This window comes from Lepisma saccharinum, chromosome 10, assembly GCF_977018435.1.
Source record: "Lepisma saccharinum chromosome 10, izLepSacc3.1, whole genome shotgun sequence".
NCBI lineage: Eukaryota > Metazoa > Arthropoda > Insecta > Zygentoma > Lepismatidae > Lepisma > Lepisma saccharinum.
The window spans coordinates 12329288-12351851 of NC_139238.1; the positions used below are offsets into that span (position 1 = coordinate 12329288).

A 22564-nucleotide genomic window follows, 5' to 3' on the forward strand; every position below is an offset into this window, starting at 1 on the left:
GTGTCACAATCAGTTTCGAGAACGATATATAAATTAAAGAGAACGCCCTTGTAACTTTATTTCACCTGGAGGAGAAGAGACTTTGGAGGAAAATGACGCCCACTGTATTTCTTCTTGGATGTTTCAGTTTTACCTTTATTCTTCCTTCGACTTTCGCAGCAAAGGCAATAGTAAGTTACGTTATTTTTTCCCCACATAATTGATCCACTTATGCCCTTGCACACTTTTAATAGCAACTTCTTACAGATGTGGTGAATGTCTTTACAGGTGTTCAAAGTGTTGGAATTCCTTTCGGATAAGATGAATATATAACTTAATATTCCTAGAAGTACTATCTTCTATTTCATCTGATCACACTTGATTTTGTTACATCTGTACATTTTGAACGATATTTCCATTCAGATATGGCAATTTATCACTTTGTGTGTTCAGTGACTTCCTTTGAAAAACCGAATCTCGCTATTACAGTCGATCTAATTTACCCTTATATCCTTTGAATAGCAGATATGTTTCACAAATAGGTGATTGCTCTGTATAGGTGTTCAGTAAGTTGCAATTTTAGGTGATCTCTCTTTTACAATTTATGGTGGGTTGAAATGATATCTTTAGAAAGCTTTAATCCGTCTAAGTTTGTCCACTTACCCTTTCATATTTTTAATAGCTGCTTACTTCCACAAAACATGAATTGATGAATGAACATTTACAAACAACCATGCCCGAGCGGGATTCAACCCGGGACTCCTGGGGTCGAAGCACGATCGGGTAACCACTCAGCCACGAGGTCCGGCTAAAACACATCAAGAGACAACGCTGATTTTCCTGATCGACTGAATCCTGGAAGGATGCAGATGAACGAAACATTTAATATTCTAGCGAAAAGCATTTAAGTATTTATTTTTATTTACATTTTATTTGGGATTACCCCTAAGCAGTTTTTCCCATATCTATTGCATTTAAGTATTAGGACCATAGGAACCACTTCTTCTTCTTCTTCTTGCAGTAATAACCACATATTAATCCATAGGAATCATAGTAAACTGTGATAACAAAGCAGTGATCGAATTGTTCAACACAATAAATCACATTCATGTTTTAAAAAATAAACGTATAGTCACTCGAATATGGAGAAGGATTAAATAAAAATGATAGACGAACACCGTTGAATATAATAAGACAGATTTTAATACAATACAAATTACGGACTATTTTTAGCACAGATTATTATTTTCTTCTGGTGACATCTTTCCGACACATACATTATAGCCATGTGACGGATTTCGTATGTAGCAAAAATGTGCTAAATATATAAATATATATTTAGTTATTTTTACCAAAATATGAAGTTAGTTATTCATTTAAAATTGCAAAAATTTACTTTTTAATAATAAAAGACACTACACGAGGTACATAAAATACAGAATTGACATTAATTGCTTAACAACACAAAATGTGTTTTCATTTTCTATTTCCAAAGCAATGTATAAAGAAATATATGGTAAGGATCTGAATGTAAATTTCCTTCTGTTGTCTCCTAAGATGGATTTATATTGACTAAAACTGCTCTCAACTTCGCAAAAAGTAAAGGGAGTGTATTTCAGATTTGTCAGTTATTTCGCAGAAATTCACCCAACTGTATCGGTCCCACGAAAACATGTAGTTATTGCACGAATATGGAGTAGTATATATTGAGAAATGATCTGAAATATGCAAATAATATGTAAAAATTACTAAAATATATAAAATATGATCCAAAACCTAATACATGTAGAAATATGGAAAATAAAAGCTGAAATTTTAGAGTCTCTGTATCATGATGCGAAAAGATAATAGAAAATGCAACTGATTTCAGCTTCATACATAAATATATATTTACATATAAATATGTTCTCTGATTGTAACTATTCCTGCAGAACAAACAGCAATATAATTACCGTCGGTAGGAACGGTGTTTTTATGGTGCTATTCAACTCAGGTGCTTGTCCGGGGTCTCCGAGATATCGTGCGTTCATTTCGATCTTCAGCCGAAAGATCGGGAGAAGCGTGGCGCGCGCCACTGACGGAGATGCCGACATTTGCGGCCTGTAATGCCCGCTTATTTTTATGGACGTATGCAGACATTTATATAAATATTGCAAAACGAGCACTAACCTGTGTTATAAGAGTACGGCTTTAATTTTAGTAGCTTAGTGGCTGTATGTGCTGATGATTTTGACACGCCCATCTCCTGTGAAACACGGCGTAGAGGTTTGTTTGGAGAACGTTCTAACGCTGCACCAATTTCATCGAGTTTTGCTTCGGTTAGAATCCGTCGTTTTTGCTTAGGTGTTTTAAAATTTAACGATCCAGTTTCTCGTAATTTAAGGACAAGATGTCTAACCGTATCTCTATGTGGAGGTGAAACGCCTGGGAATTTCTGTACAAATTACCTACACACGTCTCGACACGAGTCTATTTTCACGTAAGTGTCATACATAAAAGTTCTTTGTTCTAACGCGAACCTTGCGGCTGGCATTCCAATCGTCTCACTGACACAGCACACATACACACTGCCATAACACAAACAAGTAACGGCAAGTAACCAAGAATAACACACTTGTGCATAGTACGAAATTAACACGCTCTTGGTTTAGATCTGCTCGCCACTATATTCACAGCTCTGTCTTCATCTAGTCGCGAAGGAACAAAAAACTCGAGCTCGGAGATTTCGGATTACAAGGAAACTCACGAAAACCATTGACTTTTAACGGTTTCGTCTGCAGCGTAATCTTGATACAGTGTTTCACATTCGAAACCTCCAAACGATCCCCATCGACACAAAATTCTTTCAAGGATATAAACTTAAGCAGGACGTTACTGGTCAATACTATGATTAAAATGTTTTATTATATGTGGATCTTAACATCGTTTCTAAAGCGTATTTATTTGTGTATATAAGGGCAGAACTTGGATGAATTACAGAACTTTTGCGTGTTATAACACAGGCTAGTGCTCGTTTTGCAATATTTATATAAATGTCTGCATATGTCCATAAAAATAAGCGGTCATTACAGGCCGCAAATGTCGGCATCTCCATCAGCGCCGCCCGCCACGCTTCTCCCGATCTCTCGGCTGAAGATCGAAATGAACGGACGGTACTTATATACGGGCCACAAACCAGCTTCCGTGACGTTACAGGACAAGTCAACTATAGTCAATTTATAGCATTTATTTTTCTGACTGAATGGTCCTTTCTTATTCATTCAGAACGTTGCTTTCACATCAAGAACATTTCAAATGTTATACGGCATTACAAAATACGTGAATAATGTTGATAAAAGTAAAATCCAACCTTTGCCGTTCTGCATAATGTACCTTCATTTTTCAAATTACCAAGGACAAAAAATTCGATGGAGATAAAATATGATCCTACATTGAAACTTACTGTAAATTCCTAAAGAGTTATCATCTTTAATATATAATTGTTATTGAATTGCTGTGGAATCGACACTTACGATTCAACTTATGCAGTAAGATAATATTGTAAAAGTTAGGTTGAGGAAAGAGCTTGTAAGATTGGAATTTGGTAATAAATAAACTTTCGAACTGTGAAGAGCTAAATAACATTCGTTCAAACTTATTTGTTCACAAGAAAAATTGTTCAAACTTATTGGTTTAAACTGTGATCTTCCGCGGCAGCAACGACTCAATAATTAAGTTTTAACAATCTTGTGAAAAGCTTGAATGGTTTTGCCTGATAACGCTGGTAACGCCTGCAAATTACCGCGAAATGAAATTCTATACCTTAGGACGACAAGTTCAAAATAACAAATTTACAGATCACAACACCCACTATCAATAGTAGCAACAGCAATCCATTTGTCGGACACATGCGGAATTCCCCCCTCTGAAATGAAAGAATTAAACATTTATGCACTATCGCGATTAACGAAACACATAAGAGAGTTAATGTAAAAGAACAGTAATATATATATACAAGAAACAATAAGTCAATTTATTGAATTAACCAGACACACATAAGTTACATGCTCTAATTACCAGTTCCCTGAATTTCCGTGTAACTTGACTATATTTTTAATTTTCTAGAAATCCAATATATATTTGGTTGCACAAGTTTGACTGGTTTGGTTAAAGGTTAAGCTTACAATTTTTTTAAATCATGTTTCGTATTAAAATGTTAAATCAAGCAAAGACAGAAAGTGTACATATACTAATGCAGCAAATTGGTACTACTTTACTATAGGTGAGACACCTCTAAATAATTTATTTCGCACTTTTTTAGATTGCTAACGTACTATTCTGCATTGCGGAACATTTCTTTAGGTGAAATAATGAATTTCCAACGAAAATAATGTCTATTTCTTACATTAACGAGTACTTGCTGTTCTTCCTTATTTCCACATACAATATGGCGATAGCTTATCCGTTCATCGCGCGTTGTGCCAGTGTTTTGTCGATTTGGAGTGTGCATGCAGTGTTTCAGCCTTGTTCACCAAAAAATACCTAAATTTAAAAAAAAATTAAAAACACTTCACGAAATTTTTTCACGGAAAAAAGTTCAATTTTTTACATAAAGAGTAATTATGAGACCATTGACGTTAGCCCCAAAAATTCACGATAGCCCCACGAACCATCATGGGGACGAGGTATGCCTACGAGGTTAGGTTAGGCCTCTTGGGTTAGGTTCCATTAGCACTCATTTCGTTCAATTTAGCATATACGGACAACATCGGTTTTTCTCGATGAAAGAAAATACACGGAATTATTTTGAATTTTAACTTTCCACGTTCTGCATTCCACTTCATTCTTCAAGATTCCTTGTTGAATTACAAATTCCACGGCATCTACCACACCCAGCAACAACTTCACGACGCATCCTCGACACGTCATCTTGTGGCGATAACACGGCGTGGTTTGAAACACTGACTATGGGGTTTACGCTATCTAACACACGGAACATTGTGCTCTCGTGCAGAAAGCAAATGGCGGCAGCTGCAATAGCGAAGAGATTTTCGTAGAAAACCACATGCATTCGCATTAAAATGGATCAAAATTATATTACCGAACTTCAACAACGCTACAGAAAATGATTTGCGTAAGTACGTTCTCCTGTAAATTTGAAGAAATCCGTCTCACTTATAGTAAAGTGTTGCCGCAGCAAACTTACTAGTCTAACCTATTCGAAATACCTGGATGCTAAGAACACTAACCTTAAATGATCTAACAGTAATTAAAGTCTATGATTTACGATCACACGAAAAATGGGAATATTAATGTAAGCGACTTACTTTAATTAAGAAGTCAAAGCAAAAAGCAGGAGAACACAATAAATCTCATGATCTATCATGAAAATATCGTAGCTTACCTCTCATTTTCGAGTTACGCTTTAGCCTTGTAGCAGGCAGGAAACAGTAAAGAATCTGTTAACGGTCTCACTGCAGAACATGGGCTGCTTTTCTCCTCTAAATAGATGAACAAAATTTATATCCCCTGAAAGTACGTACCTTCTACTTCCATTTTCCGGTGTTCCTTTTCCGATTACTATTATATTACTGCGCGTAAAAATTATTTTTCCTGCTGCTAAAAGCAATGCATTTCTCCATTTGTTCGCATCCATATTGTTTACGCGCTCAAGTGTTGTGCGATAAGTGAGACCCTTCGTTTCGCGGCATTCGAGTTGATTTGTCGCTCCGGATTCCACCCACAGACGCACAGTTTCTTTCATTATTTCAGACGAGGAATGCTTACAAGGTTAGGTTAGGCCTGTTAGGTTAGGTTTCATTAGCATAAATACAATGACTAATTATTATTTAGTCTAAGTGAACTAAACCTAGCTACCTAACAACATAGGCATTTTTTGCTTTCACTAGATTTGTGTAGGAATATGCCTTTTCCTTCGTTGCTACGATTTCAATACTGCCCAACCTGAACACGTTTTTCTGGTTTTTTTAAAGAAAATTTTTTTTCCGCACCTTAAAACTTACTTTTCCCGATTACTAACTACAAAACGTTACCAAAAAAATATGAACCGCGTTCCTCCTAAGCAGCCCATATTATGCAGTCTTACCGTCTAGGTTAAGATGATGCAAGTTAACACATGATACATAATGATACGATATTGTTAGAAGAAATTCGTATTCTAAAATCCATATAATTATATCTCTTTTCGGTAGACAAGCTAGATATGGTAAAAAATAAGAGACAAGTTATTTTCCAGGATACGGCGTAAGTTTTAGGAATATCAGCGTGTATTTCATTCATCCCTAACAAGGACAATTTACTTGTAATTGTAGGTACTTGGACATGTATTGAAATCGTACCATGCTGACATTGCCCCTTGTACTTGTGATATTTAGAGCAGGTTGAGATAAAATCTCGCTTTCCTATTTTTATACAGAGTATAAATTTAAATAAAGCAAATAGGTTACATGAAATCACAATGACTGACTGTGCAAGTGTACGAAATGAATCGTTATTCAGATTGTTTGTAAACTAGTAAATTTTCACTTAAGCAACTTGTCTACAGCTTTTTGTTCTATATTTCCAATTAGCTTAAATGTTGGAGACGCAAGTACACATTTTTGTAATAGTTCACTAACTACATCGCAATAATCATAAAGATTTATTTCTGTCCTTGATAGAAATAACCGACAAAGAGGAAATATAACGTCCATTACTGAGTACAGAGGTATAAAATTATCGACAATGTATTTGTGAAATAGGCTAATTTAACGAAGTCGTAAAATTCCATTGGTGTACGTACATTACATTTCTTTCAAGTTTCAAGTGATGTATTTTTGTAAACTGGAACATAGCTTGAAGAAGTAAGTGGCTTAGTAAATTAGATGTTTTTTAACAGGTGACTTTTGAACTTTGAACTACAATTTCAGACAACTTATGAGCAATAATACGGACATAGAATAACTATCAACATTTTTTCGTGGTAATTAAAGGAATATAATTAGTAGTTACAAGTTCAGCATCTGTGTAATTAATATTACCATACACAAATTCTTAAATGTATTTCGCGCTGGTTGAACACACTTTTTTTTTTTTTTTACTAACGTGTAATTAAATGTTGTATTACATATAATCGCATACCTTTACTTGTAACTGATCAGGACATAATATGTTTAATTTCCGATAATTATTATTATTATTACTGTGAAATAAATACATTTACAGGAACAAATTTTAGAACAACTCGCTCATTCAAATACATGTATTTCGCCAAAACACACGATTAATATTTTGACGCCATCAGGTTGCGGCCCGTATACGGAGTATACACGAAGTATACGCATCTCGGAGGCCTCGGCTTCTCTCGCTACAGGAAAGAACATAAAGGTGTGCTTGTTCACTTGGACAATGCTATTGCCTGGTTATTTCGAACAATGCCTAAATCACTGGCGTAAGGAACTGAAATTGTAAAGGTGGAATTTACATAGCTGCATTCTGTTGTGGGAAAGAGGGGGGGAATGCACAATGAAATATTTCATAATTACTAGTGTTGAGCCGATACCCGCACTAATGTCGATATTGTTACAGCTCCATCAATGCTTGATAATTTTAATAATTAGGACTGAATCGGTATCTGGTCAATACAGTGGTATCGGGAAGTATCGGTTGAAATTCATGGAGTTCCGACATTTCCCACACCGTCATTTGCGACACTAAGGCAAAAACTGTTTTTCTTCCCGTCATAAGCGACTCTGCTTGGATTTTCCTCTACGATTTCTAATTTGTTTACCAGAATTAGCGACATTTGCGTACGTGCAGCAGCAATAGCGTCTCTGAAGAAAGTATTTTCCGAGGCTCAGATCAATGGTTGTAATTATCACTTTATTCAATGTTAATGTGTGATGGAAGATGCGCCAAACCACGACATATTGAGAAATTTTTTGGATTATTTCGTTGAACAGTGGATGAACAACTCTGTTTTCGACATTTCCATGTGGAACTGCTCCCAACAGCGGCACAGGACTAACAATGCAGTCGAGGGATGGAACCATACAGTTAATGTATTGACGGAAAAGTCAAGTCCTAACGTGTACCAATTAGTGAAGACTTTAAGATTAGAAGCTGTGTACAACGACTACTTATGTGAGAGGAGGGCCTTGAATCTTAAAGGAAAACGTAGACGACGTCAGTACATTACATTAGATGAGAGAATATAAATAGCGTTTGCCGACTATGAAATGCATAGAACTCTTAAGCGCTTTTTGAGGAGAATGGCGTACGATCAGAAATTAGAATGAAAATAGTAATATGTTGGTTCAACTACAAGAGAAACGACGCATTCTACATTTCTACATTGACAAGGGATTGCAGTCTGCTCCTATACTGACCAGGGATCTAAAAAATCCGTCATTGACAAGGGATAAATACATCCAGCTTCCATGCTGCCAGTCCTAAGCCTGGATAAAGTGTGACGGGAAGCTATTTACACTTGGTGTCGCAGATGACGGTGTCGCAACTGTCATAGAATATATTTTCCATACAGTGTCGCTTATGACGGTAGAAATGCTAGTGTCGCAAAAGTCGTGGATTCGAAATTCATCTACCGATACAAGCCTATTCTTTTGCGGCATACTGGTCTTTCAAGGGGTCAGCAAAAATGTCGCCCGACATTTTAGCGGAGTCTAATTATCCTGAAAATCAATATTCAAATTCTCGTTTTATTTTGCACAAATTATGAAAATTAAACTGTACTTTTTTAATACATAAAATGTATATTTAATATTTTAATGCAATTCTTGAATATTCTAAAGCAAATTTCTTGGTAAATTGATGCATATGATTGGAGAAGAATATTTGCACATCAATATTGATCAATATTTTGAACAAATTTTAATTCTTGCAATTTTCAAGTATTGGTATAGGCTCAAAGTGGTGTCAGCTCAGCCCAAGTAAAAATTTAAAAAATATTGAAAATGATGACTAATATTTGTAAGTAACTATTTCCAATTACATTAGAATTTTGCTTTAAAATATTCAAGAATTACATCAAATTATTAAGATTACCTCTTATGTAAATCACAAAATACAGACTTTCCACACAATATTCGCCCAAATTAAGGGACAAATTGTATCGCAGTATTTTTGCGGACTCCGCAAAAGACCAAATAATAGAAAAAATTTAATTAGGATACAATACCTCGAAGACGATTTTAATCGTGCCAAATTTTCTGTTCCAAGTTCTACGCTTCAATTTGAACTGCAACGTTTACACCACCAGTGACCAATAAGGCACAGACTAGTCTGAAGTGTAGAACTGAGTCTTTTAAATAAAAAAGTAAAAAATAAAAAAAGTGTGTGTTAGGAAGTGTGATAAGTGGTAAGTCCCAAGGCAGAAAATGTGTTCGCTATTATATATTACAACGAAACCCTTCGAGTGTGTTATTCGTGTTCAGGCAGCAGATGTTCGACATTAGAACTGTTCGCAATTAGGATAACATCCCGTGCGGTACGTTCGGTAAAAGAAAACTTCTTAATCCGTTGAACGTAGCAATTTTGTGCACAATCATAACTAAACTCCGTACCAGCTAACTGTAGACCAGGAGATCGAGAACAAGTCTGCGCAAGTAGTGACGCGAGACGGCTCCACCAACGAACAGCGAGAGAAACGTTATTGTGTAATGGGCGACGGGAGTTACCCTATTTCTCTGTAAGCGTTGCCAACTTTTGAAAAGGATAATACCGAACGTACATGGCAAACAGACGTTTTTTTTTGTCTCCAGGTTCGTACGATTGGCTTAAGAATTTCTTAGGGAAATATTAGGGATAGAACTGCAGAGCAAATTTTGACAAGCCAGACTAAGGGCTGGACCGTACCTTCGTACATGTACGGTCAGGACCGTAAGGTTGGCAATGCTGCGCTTTCACCACGCGATTTTCCTCCTCCTTCTCTGCTATGCGCGGCCCTGCTCTACAGTTAGCTGGGACAGGTTATAGGGATAGGAAGTTGATGACAAATCATCTTTCCTTCTTGGCACTGAACACAATGCTAAACTTTACAGTATTCCGTCTAACATTACTTAGAAGAACCAGAAAACATTGTTTTTATTTTGCATTATTATTATTATTATTACTTTTTTCATTTTCCGACCTTTTTGGCTCTCAGGTCATTTGTCAGTGTTTTTGCAGTCTTTATTGCATTTTTAAAATAATATTTGACAATTCTTTCTTCTCCTTCGCAGTTCTTCCATCAATTTTAAATGCTATCATAACTAACATATTTATTTTCCCTTGTTGGCCACTAGTATCACTTAATTGGCTTTTCCCCTTTGCTTCGATAGTTTAAGCCATCAAACTCAATTTATCAAATTATTCAACTAGTCTCTTGTAATTTATGAAAAAATCAAGCTTTCATTTTAAGGGCGAATATTATTTTAGGTCCTCCTTTAAAATTTTTAGGTATTTTTTAAATTATTTTAAGGTCATTTAAGAGGTCCTTTTTTATACTTTTTAGGTCATCAACTTCCGGGTCCTATTGGTAAACGTTCTTCATTTGCGCCCAGTGTGTCAAGCGGATCACCTGACTCTCCTTTTGGAAAAAGGAATACCCCGTTTATTCCTTCCTTATTCATATCATTGGTATCTTTTCTCTATGATTGTAACTTTTTTCTAGTTTTCGATATTTTGTTCTCTTTTAATATGCCTTTTCCCGAACATACTTCCTCACTTGATCATTTATTTTTCTATGTTTTCATCAATTTCATCTATTCATCAGTCATCCTCATCGTCGCGATTAGTCAAAAGTAGAAGTAAAACGACGCTAAATATCAATGTCGATAAAAGCGTTGAAGAGGTTACATAAAGAGACATTGCTTGATTTTTATGTTGTCACAAATTTTATTACGTGAATTGTTTACAATCGTGCTCAAACTATGGCTAATTTTTCTTTGCAGTGTGAAGGCTACGAAGTTTACATTGGTGATTTCGAGAATTGCGATGTAGATGAGGAAAGGTCATTGGCAATAAACGTGACCTTTCGGATGGATAACAATTGTAACGCTTACATCCTAGGATGCGTTGAAGTGTTAAAGAAGTTTGGTGAAGAAGGTGACAATCTTGAAGTAAGTATAACTTTTCGTACCACTCTAAAATGGAATATAGTAAATATTTATTATCTTATTTTGCAATTATTCTTTCATTTAGTAGTAGATTTATTGATTGGATTGTTGTTTTAAGTCCACTTTATGCACAGAGAGGCTAATCGGCACTCGACCTACAGTTTAAAGTGGGATCCGAACCACTATGTGCCTCCACAGGGTATCGAACCCGGGACCCCTAGATTACAAGGCGAGGACGCTACCACTGCGCCATCGGGGAGGCATATGGCAATATCTTCATGATTAGATCAGTGGTCGAATTGGAAATAAATTACTGCCAGTATGCTCGTATGCACAGACATGTCTTTTGAAGCCAAGAAAAGTTCTTATCAATTTTGTGAGATAACTCTGTCTTAGTATTGGGTAGTTCTACAAATTTGATCTTGGTTTTGCTTTGAAGCTCTTTCCAGCTGTTTTTAAAACTTATCATCATTTTCAGTTCACATTGTGAAACCTATTTTATACAGATTTTTATTCAACGCAGTAAAGATGTATGTTGAACGTGGCAACACAGCACGTGCTGTCGCTATAGGGATGTCCGTTGAACCGTGGCAGTCACTAACATAGCTTTACACAAAATTGAATGCGGTTAACTTTGATCTAATCGTTTTCATGTGAGTGTACTGGTTAATTGGATCACCGGTGGTGTAGTCGGTAGAGCTTCTGACTGCCACGCGGGAGATTTCCGGCTTCGGCAATCTGAAATTTATTCCCTTGTCGGTCGGGCTTTAGAGCGTAGAAGCCTATAGCTCTGATAGTAACTTATTCTATACACTTTTCTTCTAATAGGCTGCTTATGATGTCAGAGAGACTGGCGACGTTAAGGGAGAGACCACAATAATGAGCGGAGTGCAAGAGGAGGGATGCAAACACATGGGGGAGCAAGTAGCCAAGGATCACGGAGACGAAAACGTTGTGGTAGAGGCCATGCAAGCGAGAGATTTGAAATGCCCTCAGGATCCGGTAAGTTATTTTCTTTGAAGTAGCCCAAGAATGAAGTTAAGGCGGTACTAAGGGCAATTGCGAGGTAACATTTCGTCAACAGATGGTAGCACCGTCGGCAATGGAGTGCCATGTTGCCAGATCTACGTGCAAAAGAAGTGCACCGGTCTTGGGAAGGACTACTACTTCAGCGCCATCTGTAAGCGGCAGTTTGAACATGATGGAGACGTTATTTACCGGATGTTTCAGAAATAATAGAGGGATTACAAAAACATATTGTAAGTAAAGCATTGAACCGACGATAATGAAACTAGTCCAGAACGATCATTTCTTAACACATTAAAATGTTTAATATGTGCACGACGGGTGACACATCGACACGATAGTCTAGTTCTTGAAACACTCGAACCAACATGAGCCTGTCGATAGTGTCTATCGCGATGATACGCTCCCTTAAGGCTGCTATAAACCTCGGCATTTGTGAAGCGAATACCCTGTCTTTGATGAAACCCCACAAAAAGAAGCCCACGGTGTAAGGTTTGCTAATCTTGGGGACCAAAACATGGCACAGAACACTGTGAGTGATATGGGTGATTTGAGTGTCGCCTAGCGGCAGGAAGTGAAGTGAACTCTCAGCTTAACAAAACATACACAAACAGTTTGCGTTCCTCTATCGTTCTGGACTGGTTTCACTAACGTAAATTGAATACTTTACTTGCAAAACATTTTTTTAACCCCTCAATTATTTCTGAAACACCTTGTATTTTTGTTATTTATTTAAATACATTTAATCGTAACAAAACTATTTATAAGTATTCCAAAGTGTAATGAATAAAACTGTCTTTGATATCCGAAAATTTCTTCCTCACCGAATCTATATTAGTTGCACTGCACGGTTGTCCAAGGGAATTTGGGCCTATGCTGTAAGCCTAATATGGCTTTATATTAGAACCCTCTTAACATACGCTACGTGCCCTTAATACAAGCAGTGGTGCCAACTTATGAAAAACATTGGATGCGCTGAACTCGAAGATTGTTTTGTAATTTAACACAAAAATGCATTTTCTATTCCTGGGCCTAAAAATGTAGGCTTTTACATTTAAAAATCCTGTCAGGCCATTTCTGAGCGAAAGACCCATTTTATAGTAACTGCTTTTGTCTATTTTATACCTATTTCATTGATAACCGCTTCTTTAGTACCTAAATGAAAACTCTGTCAAAGTTCATCAATTTCGGTCAGGCTGAATAAAAATCATTATTTTTATTTTTAAAATTCATTATTGATTATTTTTATGCAAATCGGATTTTTTACATATTTTTTTAAAAAAAATACGCTTAAGATTGCTTACATGGGTTTTAGCCACCACACATGTAGATATATATGTTGTTTTTTACAGAAAAGCTTTTCTGGTAAACGGCCTTGTAAAATATTTGAACAGCTGATTAAGGCAAATAACAAATTACATGTAAATATAAATTTCTTTGTTTCTGATTCTGTATATATAAACCTACTGTGAAGGTTGTTGAGTGTGTTAATAAAACTATAGCTAATAACTTCAGTTAACTTTTGTTCCAGTGAACATAAAACATTCTACATGTACTACATAATTGTAACTGAAAATATTTTTTTGTCTTGTAACTGAATTTTGGCGATTATTTTAAAAATCATTTCAAAATATCAACTGCCATTCTTATTCACAGCTTAATGATAATGGCACTATTTTCGGTTTAACAATATTAGTATTTTGAATGCTATTCTACACAATCTATCCGTTCGAAACAAAACCAAAATTCAGAAAGTCCAAAATTCATGTTTCCGTTTCGAATACCATATATGAAACTATTATCATATCCTTCTAACCGTAAACGCAAACAAAATGTTGAACATGGTCGGTCAGACGCTGAAAATTACATCTGTGTTGTTTTATTCATAATCTTTTACCAACCAAAACACCTAAAAACCTATTCCAGAAATTAAAATTCAGAAAGGAAATACATAATTACGAAACAAGGGGAAAATCAAAACTTGAGCTTCCAAAGCACACACTAGTGCTTTTCGAAACATGATGTACATATTCAGCTGCAAGAGCGTGGAATGAACTTCCTCCTTCCATGAAGTCCCTCACTAATCGCAATAACTTCAAAGACAAACTAAAAACTCTATTGTTAAATTAACAATATCTGTGTTCCTACAAACAAGAATTTTCATTTTTCATTTTGCTTGTTACTTTGTAACGTTTCTTCCAGTGAAACTAAAACATTCTGGTTGTACTCTATAATTGCAACTTAAAATATTAACTTAAATATTTTTACAGTCTTTGTAGCTGAATTTTGGAGATTTTTTACTGATAGTTCGAAAAATATCAGCTGTCATGCTTATTTACAGTTTAATGATAATAACACTATTTATGGTTTATATTTTTCTACACAAAATGTTTGCTATTTTTGCCCATAAAATTATTGAATTTTAAATCAAGAAAAAAAACCTATGTTTACATTTCCTTTCGTATGAGCATCACACAATCAGTACCATATATTTTATTTCCTTTGTTTTCCTTGATTTGATTTGATTTATTTTACTTCGCTTCTTGTGCCACTTTTGGCTAATTTTCGAAGATGGGGATGAGTGATGAAATGATGAAATTGATGAATAGACATTCACAAACATCCATGCCCAAGCCAGGATTCGAACCCGGGACCCCAGCATCATATAACTCAGCAAGAAATGGTTATTTCAATGTTCGTTGTTATTATTTTACTTACATAATTATAAAAATTAATAATTATATACACAAAGAAATAATAATTTTATTTCAATTATTCACCATACATCCTCATCGTCACGATTATCCTATAAAGCGAAAGCCTTAAAGGTAGCAAAGGACGTAAAATATACGAAATAGTAGTGGTGTCAGAAATGAGATTTCAGTGAATTTAGCGAAACATGGGAGTGGGAGTAGTTAGGAAACAGATGAAGACTACATCTACTCTACATACGTCTTATTTGAAACGAAAAATTTCGCGATTTGGGCAAATCTGGTTTCAAAAGAACTAAGATCTCAACAGTAGTAGAACTGCACTTCTTGCAGGTTCCGAAGGAAATATTGGGGAAGCGCCGATGCTGAGAGGGGAGGGGGCAAGGAGGGTGCTTCACGTGTTACAAAAGTAAACAACGGTTTGTGGGAGGAACTGTGCAGTGCGAGTTTTGTGAGTGGTGTCCTTCGTCTAAGTTGTTTTCGGGCATTGTCAATTAATTAATGGAGCTTGCTCCGAGTTCCGAGGTGGCGGGTTCATCCTATCTGAACAGTGTGTGTAATCGTGCGATAGAAGATATCTTAAAGCAATCTTTCGGTTCGTTCTTTTGCAGAAAAAGGCGAAATTGTGGCGAAAGGGAGGCCAAAGCCTATTTTGAACGATTTAAAAACCAAGTGTTCTGCTGGATATGACCGACATTTCAATGTTTCGTGGTATAACGACTATCCGTGGTTATGTGGATGTTCGCAGTTGTCGAAACTCTTTTGTTGGCCATGTGCCATGTGAAAAAAAACTCGTGGAATTCAGGTGTGGATAACATGGACCATGACGCACACAAAAATTCAAATTCAAATGAAAAACTTCTCTTTATGACAGCATCATAGAAGTTTTTTGATTTGATTTGATTGATTTTGCTTCGCTTGTGCCACTTTTGGCTAATTTGCGAAGATGGGGATGAGTGACGATATGATGAAATTGATGAATAGACATCACAAACATCCATGCCCAAGCCAGGATTCGAACCCGGGACCCCAGCATCATATAACTATTTTCAAAGAAGAGTCGTCGGATTGATCTGCTCTATAAGTAGCCTTCGATGTTTCTGTAAGTATCAAATTACGTATTATTGTGTAAACAACCAATGTTTGCGATTTCACTTCAGTCCTTATGTCAACATTTTTTTCCCTGAATAATAACTTTACCAAAATCTAGTATTGAATTGCAGACGTACCAGATTAATATTATATGAACTACTTGGAAGAATACATTGGGCGGGTGGGGGGCATGAGGTGGGGAGGTGCCCAAGTCTCCCTTAAATGTCCTACTGATAACCGGTAACAATTTTAAAAATCCCACTCCACGCCACTGGTCTATTTGAATATCGTCTTAAATGTAACTACGCGTGATTATTTCTTAAGAGAACGAAAAGAAGCAGGATATAATGGGCCAAAGGCCCTGTCAACACTTTTGAAGAATCCGACTAAGGAAATAATATATGTACTTACCAACTATATTGCAAAATATAATATTGTATTATAAAATTATGAAATTGTAAAATTATGAAATGTCAAGCAAATGTAACTGGTGCATAGCTGAAAAACTAAAACCAAATATATATTTATAGAACAAAAAACTTACGGATCGTATGAAAGATGTCTTCCGAACTTTGCAAGAACAAGATATGATGTTAAGACAGGTCAAAAGATACGTTATGCAAGGTTGGCCAGAATCTCAGACGAGGGATTCAAATATAGATGCAAATGAGTTCGAAGCGCTGAGAAGAAGAAGAAATGAACTACAATGTGAAGAAGATATATTGCTATGGAGTTCTAGAGTTATTGTAACTAATGTAACGAGGAAGCAAGTTTTAAGGAAATATCATGATAATCACAATGGAATAGTTAAAATGAATTTGCTATTGCGTGAAAGATATTGGTGGCCTGGCGTAGACAAGTACATTGAAGATCACGTGAGATCATGAAACGTATGAAATGCCGTAAAACCCGATACGAACAGGAAAGAATACAATGATTGGAAAGACGTAAGGAAGCCTTGGGAGAGAGCACACATGGATTATTTCCATATTCAAGGGAAGTGTTGCTTCTCGTTGTTGAATCATTTACTAATTGACCAGAACGTGAAGTTGTATCGTCTACATCATTCAGGGAAAGGGATTTATGACGAGGATAAGATCAAGGTATAATCAATCAGCCATACACCTTAGTTACGGATAATGGTCCTCCCTTCCAATCTGCAGAATTCAAGAAATATTGTGAATATCAAGGGATTGCTTTGATGCATTCACCGAATTATCATCCGGGTAGTAATGGACAAACTGAGGAACACGTTCAAATCATTAAAAGTGCTCTGAAATGTAAAATATATGAAACTAGAAAAGATGACAAGCATTTTGATTTAAATAAAGCTTTGCTAGATGTTATCCGTAGTATCTGAATGGCTCTAAACACTGTTGATTTAAAATCTCCTGCTGAACAAATGTTTGCGTTTGATTGATTGATTGATTTAGTTTATTTTACTTTGCGTTTTGTGCCTCTTGGCTAATTTGCGAAGATGGGGATGAGTGATGAAGTGATGAATCTGATGAATGGACATTCACAAACAACCAAGCCCAAAACCAAAACCACCTGGCAGATTAGATTTCAATGATTATGGTAAAAAGAAGTAGATAAAAGATGTAACAAAAATTTTGCAAATGCAAAATTTCATCGACGCGGGGGAATGTCGTGTGTGACGCTACGTATGTAAATAGACTATATAGTGCATAACACCTTTGAAATGGTCAATATGTTTGTAGAAGGAGATTGTGTTTAGGCTTATATAAATGGAGTTCATTATAAATTGTTAAGTGGCAATTTGCTCTTAAATAAATAATATTGGATTATGCGGTGCATATCTTTTATAATCTACTCGACATCTTGAGTGCAATGCGTGTGTTTTAATACACGACACAAGTTAACTTTATTTTTGTTATTAACAATAAAAACTACAAACTTTCTGCTTTTTAGCAACTTGAAATGAACGATGCCAATTTCCAAGGGGGGGGGGATAGACTGACCCGTTCGACAAGCCGTCCCGACGCCCACGGAGAGAGCGCTAATCAACAACCAAAAGGCAAATTTGTTATAATATGATTGTAAATAGTTCCAACTTTTAAATTTAGTCAACACATGTGCGTTAGACAATTACAATTACAATTTTCGAAACATGTAAAATATTTTCATTTAATTTGATGAAGTGCCGACTGCAGAGCCTACGTCCTCATGTGTGTGTCCAATCTTTTCGCTTTACTGCCTCAATGCACAGATTTTCCCGTATCCGGTCTGTCTGAAAACGATGCATAGATATCTGAGAACAATTATTTCTTCCCCATCTCATGTTCAAACCAAAGCCACACAAAAATTGTCGCCTTTTCCGAAGACATTGCCTTTTTGCCTTTACACCTTTGAATTCCATGTTAACCTTTTAAAAACCGGAAGTGCAGTTCCCGTCCCCGCCAAGGAAGCACAGAACTGTAAACATCCGGTGAATAGCGCCCATATCTGAGGGGTTATTTGTTTCTGTAAAAATTGTCAATAAGTAGAAAGTGGAGGATAAATTTATTATTGCTCAAACTTATGACGGGACATTTAGCAGATTTGCAAGAGAAGGTCCAGGACGAGACCCGAAAGCGTTATTTACGCACTGTTACGCTCAAGTATAGATTTAGTGCTGTACTAGGGAATTAATGAAATACCATGTATTCTTATCCACTTTGACACACAAGAACATTAAAAGAAAACCATCCTATCCATTTCACAACCCAGATGGTGTTATACATTACGCTTAGTTAACACAGTTGAACAGTACAGGGAGCCAATAATTGACTTTTTTCTATTTGATGATAACTGAAATGGACCAGACAGATGTTCACAGCGTATGGATTTGTGCACTTTATGCAATGCTTTCAAACAATATTTTTACTGAAGACATTTTTTTCCTTTCATGAAAATATTCTCTCGGGTTATCGACGAGGTGAGTTGTGGAGAAGATTCCAAAGCTTTCGAGAACTAACGTCACTCTCATCTTCAGAGTAGAAGTGAGAGTGACGTTAGCTATCGAAAGCTTGAAATATTTTTGGCGTTTACTGAGGAGAAATATTGTGTCCGCATTCCCCCCCCCCCCACTCTTCTAGGTTGGAAAGATAGACCCTGACGGTTGACAAGTCTTGCGATGACTAAGTAAAAATTGTCCCCCTTCCACGTGAAATTGGGAAAAGTGCATTCGGAAATAAAAATCATTCCTGGAGCCCAACAAGGGTGACGAGAACGCATTCCCCAACCGACAGCGTGAACGAACAACGACACAGGCCAATGTAAAAAAATATATATATATGTATGCACGTAGAAAATGATACGATAAGGAGAAGAAGACCGTACATTACAATAGAAACACATTAACATAAATTGAGTTAAATTAAGAAGAATAAATTATATTTATTTTGCAGGTTTTAAAATGTGCAGATGGGACGAAACCATATTCGATTCGCAAATTCCACGACAAATTTGGTTTGGTCCTGGGGAAAATGTACACTTTCACAGCACAGATTTTCGAAAAGGAGGAGGCAATAGCTTGCTACTCGTTGCCAATGAAAGTTTGCAGGTTTGCAGCATTTGGTTCAAAAAAGATAAAAAATCCGGACGAGGCGTGTTAATTTCATCACCTTGTTTTTGTATATTCCATTCTTTCCTGGAATGTTTGAATAACAATGAATAAACTGGTGTTTCTAGCATGATTGACTGCGTATGTATTCATTATAACATCCTTTAATTATAAATTATAATTATAAAGGTACTATACCCTACTGACCTTGAACTGAAATTTCTGCATGGAACTCAGTTCAATTGCCTTCTTTTAATTGTTAGGACAATAATATGCATGTTGCTATGTAAAAAGAAGGTGCAACTAACAGTGGCGTGGCAAGAGGTGGTCGAAGTGGGGGACCGCCCGGGGTCTCTCGCTTGGAGGGGCCTCGGATTCCATGGGGTTGATACAAAAAATGTAATAAATAGAAGTGAGAAAAATAGGAAGAATCTGATCGTATATAGGGGCCCCAAATTTTGTTACGGCACTGCGTCAAATATTTTACTCTACAAGAACATTTCAGGCGTATTCAACAAAACGACATTCACAATTATCATCTAAGTCCAGAAATTCAAATTTAACTTGTACAATTAATATTTTTTAAAAAGTCAAATTAGCTGTACCATTTGACTATACCAAATATTCCACACGTATGGAGCAAATTATTATCGTTTTAAGATTTTTTTGATATTTAAACCGATTGTGTTGAAGTGCCAGTCTCGAAGCTAGATATTTTCGCGCCCTATGAAGGATATTGATTTAGTGTCCCCCCCCTTTCCCGCGCTCTACTAACCACCAACAATTTATGTGCGTCCTTCGATATTTTCTTCTCATGCCATGGGTTGTGATATTTACATCCTACAAATTTTGAAATGAGGAAACCAAGAAAAACCCATTAAAAATAATGTAGGATATATTTAAAGATTTTTACTTTGCACTTCTGATTTTAGAAAAAGTTTAGGATACGCGTATTTAAGTAATTTTCAGTTATGTCTTAGTGCTTGAAGAAAATCGTTAGAAACATACTATTACTACTACTTTGGTTAAAGAAAATTCCAGCTGTGTGTTACAAGTGTGTCATTTTTGTTAGTAATGTATTATTATTATTTAAACACGATAATCTGCTAACGTATCCCTGAAGATTTTGTATCCATTCACATTGAGATTTTATATTTAAAGAACGGATGGGGGAGGCATTCTAATCTCGCCCAGGGCCTTGCGATTTGTTGCTACGCCACTGTCAACTAGTCCAAGCCTCATTGCATAAACATTTGATGAAATCACCATAATATAATGGTATAACTTATGGTTTAGATGTGATCCACAATGGTGCTATATAATAAATGGTTTTATATTCTTTAGGAACAATTGTGAGAATAACTGTTTCAAATTTTATTCTATGTATGGGGGTGTTTTGAAGAGGGGTGGAACCCCTGCTCGAGACACAGTGTAGGGAGGTAAGTTTAATATACTCTTCTTGTATAGGGTGTTTTTTTTTAGAGTGATAGAACTTTGAATTGAAATAAAACACATTAAAAAATAAGTTTGAAGCCAATTATGTTTTTATTTGAAATATAACTTTCTGACATTTACTTCTCGAAAATAATTTCCGGTATATTTCCACCACGACTAGCTGTGATGAACCGGATTCGATCAGTCCAATTTTGAACCGCTTTTTCAAGTAATTGGGGACGTATGTCGTTAATAACACGAGTTATGTTTGCTTCCAAAGCGTCAATTGTTGCTGGTTTATCAGCATAAACCAGAGACTTTACATATCCCCAAAGAAAATAATCCAGTGGCGTTAGGTCACATGATCTTAGAGGCCAATTCACTGACAGCACCGATATTTCCGAAGTGCTCTATATGTTTGGCGAACAGAACATTGATTTTGGAAATATATTTCCACAATTTGTAAACGTTGTTGCGGCGTCAGTCTTTCCGTGATCATTTGCCATTGCTCACTGATATGAAATGACTAAACATGTCATCAAAACAAAACAAATGACTGCTATCCCTATCGAAAGTTCTATCACTCTTAAGAAAACACCCTTTACTTTAAAATACTGCGTGTTGTTTTGTCAGCACTTGCAGTAATATCAAAGGGATGTTCAACAGAGCCAGTCCTGTGAGACACTCTCAATCAAATTTGACATGAAGGGGGTAAAAGCTCCCTTCAGCTATGCCTGAGGGGTCAACAATCGAAGAACGCAGTGTATTGGAGCAGACACCATCACACCACTGCCTCCAGAGCTACGCTGTGTGGGCAGGAAAGAAATCACAATGGAATAAAATGAAATATGATTCGAAAACTGTTTTCCTTTGTAGTATCCTGCATGCATCAATAAAAAATTATTGAACTACAATAATCGTGTCCAACTTTTTATCTTAAATACTCCTCATAATAGAACATCAAACTTTATGTGTAAGGTTGATTGATTGATTTGCTTTATTTTACTTCGCTTTTTGTACCACTTTTGGCTAATTTGCAAAGATAGGGATGAGTGATGACATGATGAAATTGATGAATGGACACAAAACATCCATTCCCAGGCCGGGATTCGAACCCGGGACCCGCATTCTGTCATGGGTCCGGCCTTTTGTGTAAGGAAAAATTGTTACATATAGCTACTTATAAAAGATGAAAATTGAAAAAATATATTCAAACGTGTTAATGCAAACAAGAACATCTAACAATACATGAATAAATCTCTATAAATCTGAATAAATAGGAACTAGTGTGGCCTCCCCGATGGCGTAGTGGTAACGTCGTCACCAGTCATCGAATTGGGCCGGTATGAAGCTGTATGGCATACCGGTAGTAAATTAAGATCTCAAAAACCATACCGGCAGTAAAATTTTACAATTGGCACTTATTGATTGGAGCTGATCGCACAAGTAGCTACGCAATGGTCAATAATGTACTCGCTCATTTATATATCTCTCTCTCTCTCTCTCTCTTTGTTGTGATAAAAGAGAGAGAATGACAATTGATATTTTATTTAAGAAATCACACAAAAATAATTGTATAACTAGAAACTTTCTCACTGTGCCACAACAGTTCAGAGTGACTGTTTTCTGGAGTTTTAAATACCCTGCATTTAATGTTGGGATTT

The 22564-nt window shown here is 36.2% G+C and overlaps 1 protein-coding gene across 1 annotated transcript; it reads left to right on the forward strand.

Moving 5' to 3' along the window:
• Positions 1-45: 45 nt before the first annotated feature.
• Positions 46-19599, forward strand: LOC145994208 (uncharacterized). Its single transcript, XM_083130304.1, has 4 exons — positions 46-170; positions 10908-11075; positions 11901-12074; positions 19312-19599. Exons 1-4 carry the CDS (start codon positions 93-95, stop codon positions 19516-19518), a joined length of 627 nt encoding a protein of 208 aa, XP_082986430.1. The 5' UTR covers positions 46-92; the 3' UTR covers positions 19519-19599.
• Positions 19600-22564: the final 2965 nt, after the last annotated feature.

Coding starts and splice junctions, on each gene's coding strand:
- LOC145994208 (XM_083130304.1), top strand. CDS start 93: ATGACGCCCACTGTATTTCTTCTTGGATGTTTCAGTTTTACCTTTATT. Junction 171..10,907: donor CTTTCGCAGCAAAGGCAATA/GTAAGTTACGTT, acceptor TTTTCTTTGCAG/TGTGAAGGCTACGAAGTTTA. Junction 11,076..11,900: donor AAGAAGGTGACAATCTTGAA/GTAAGTATAACT, acceptor TTCTTCTAATAG/GCTGCTTATGATGTCAGAGA.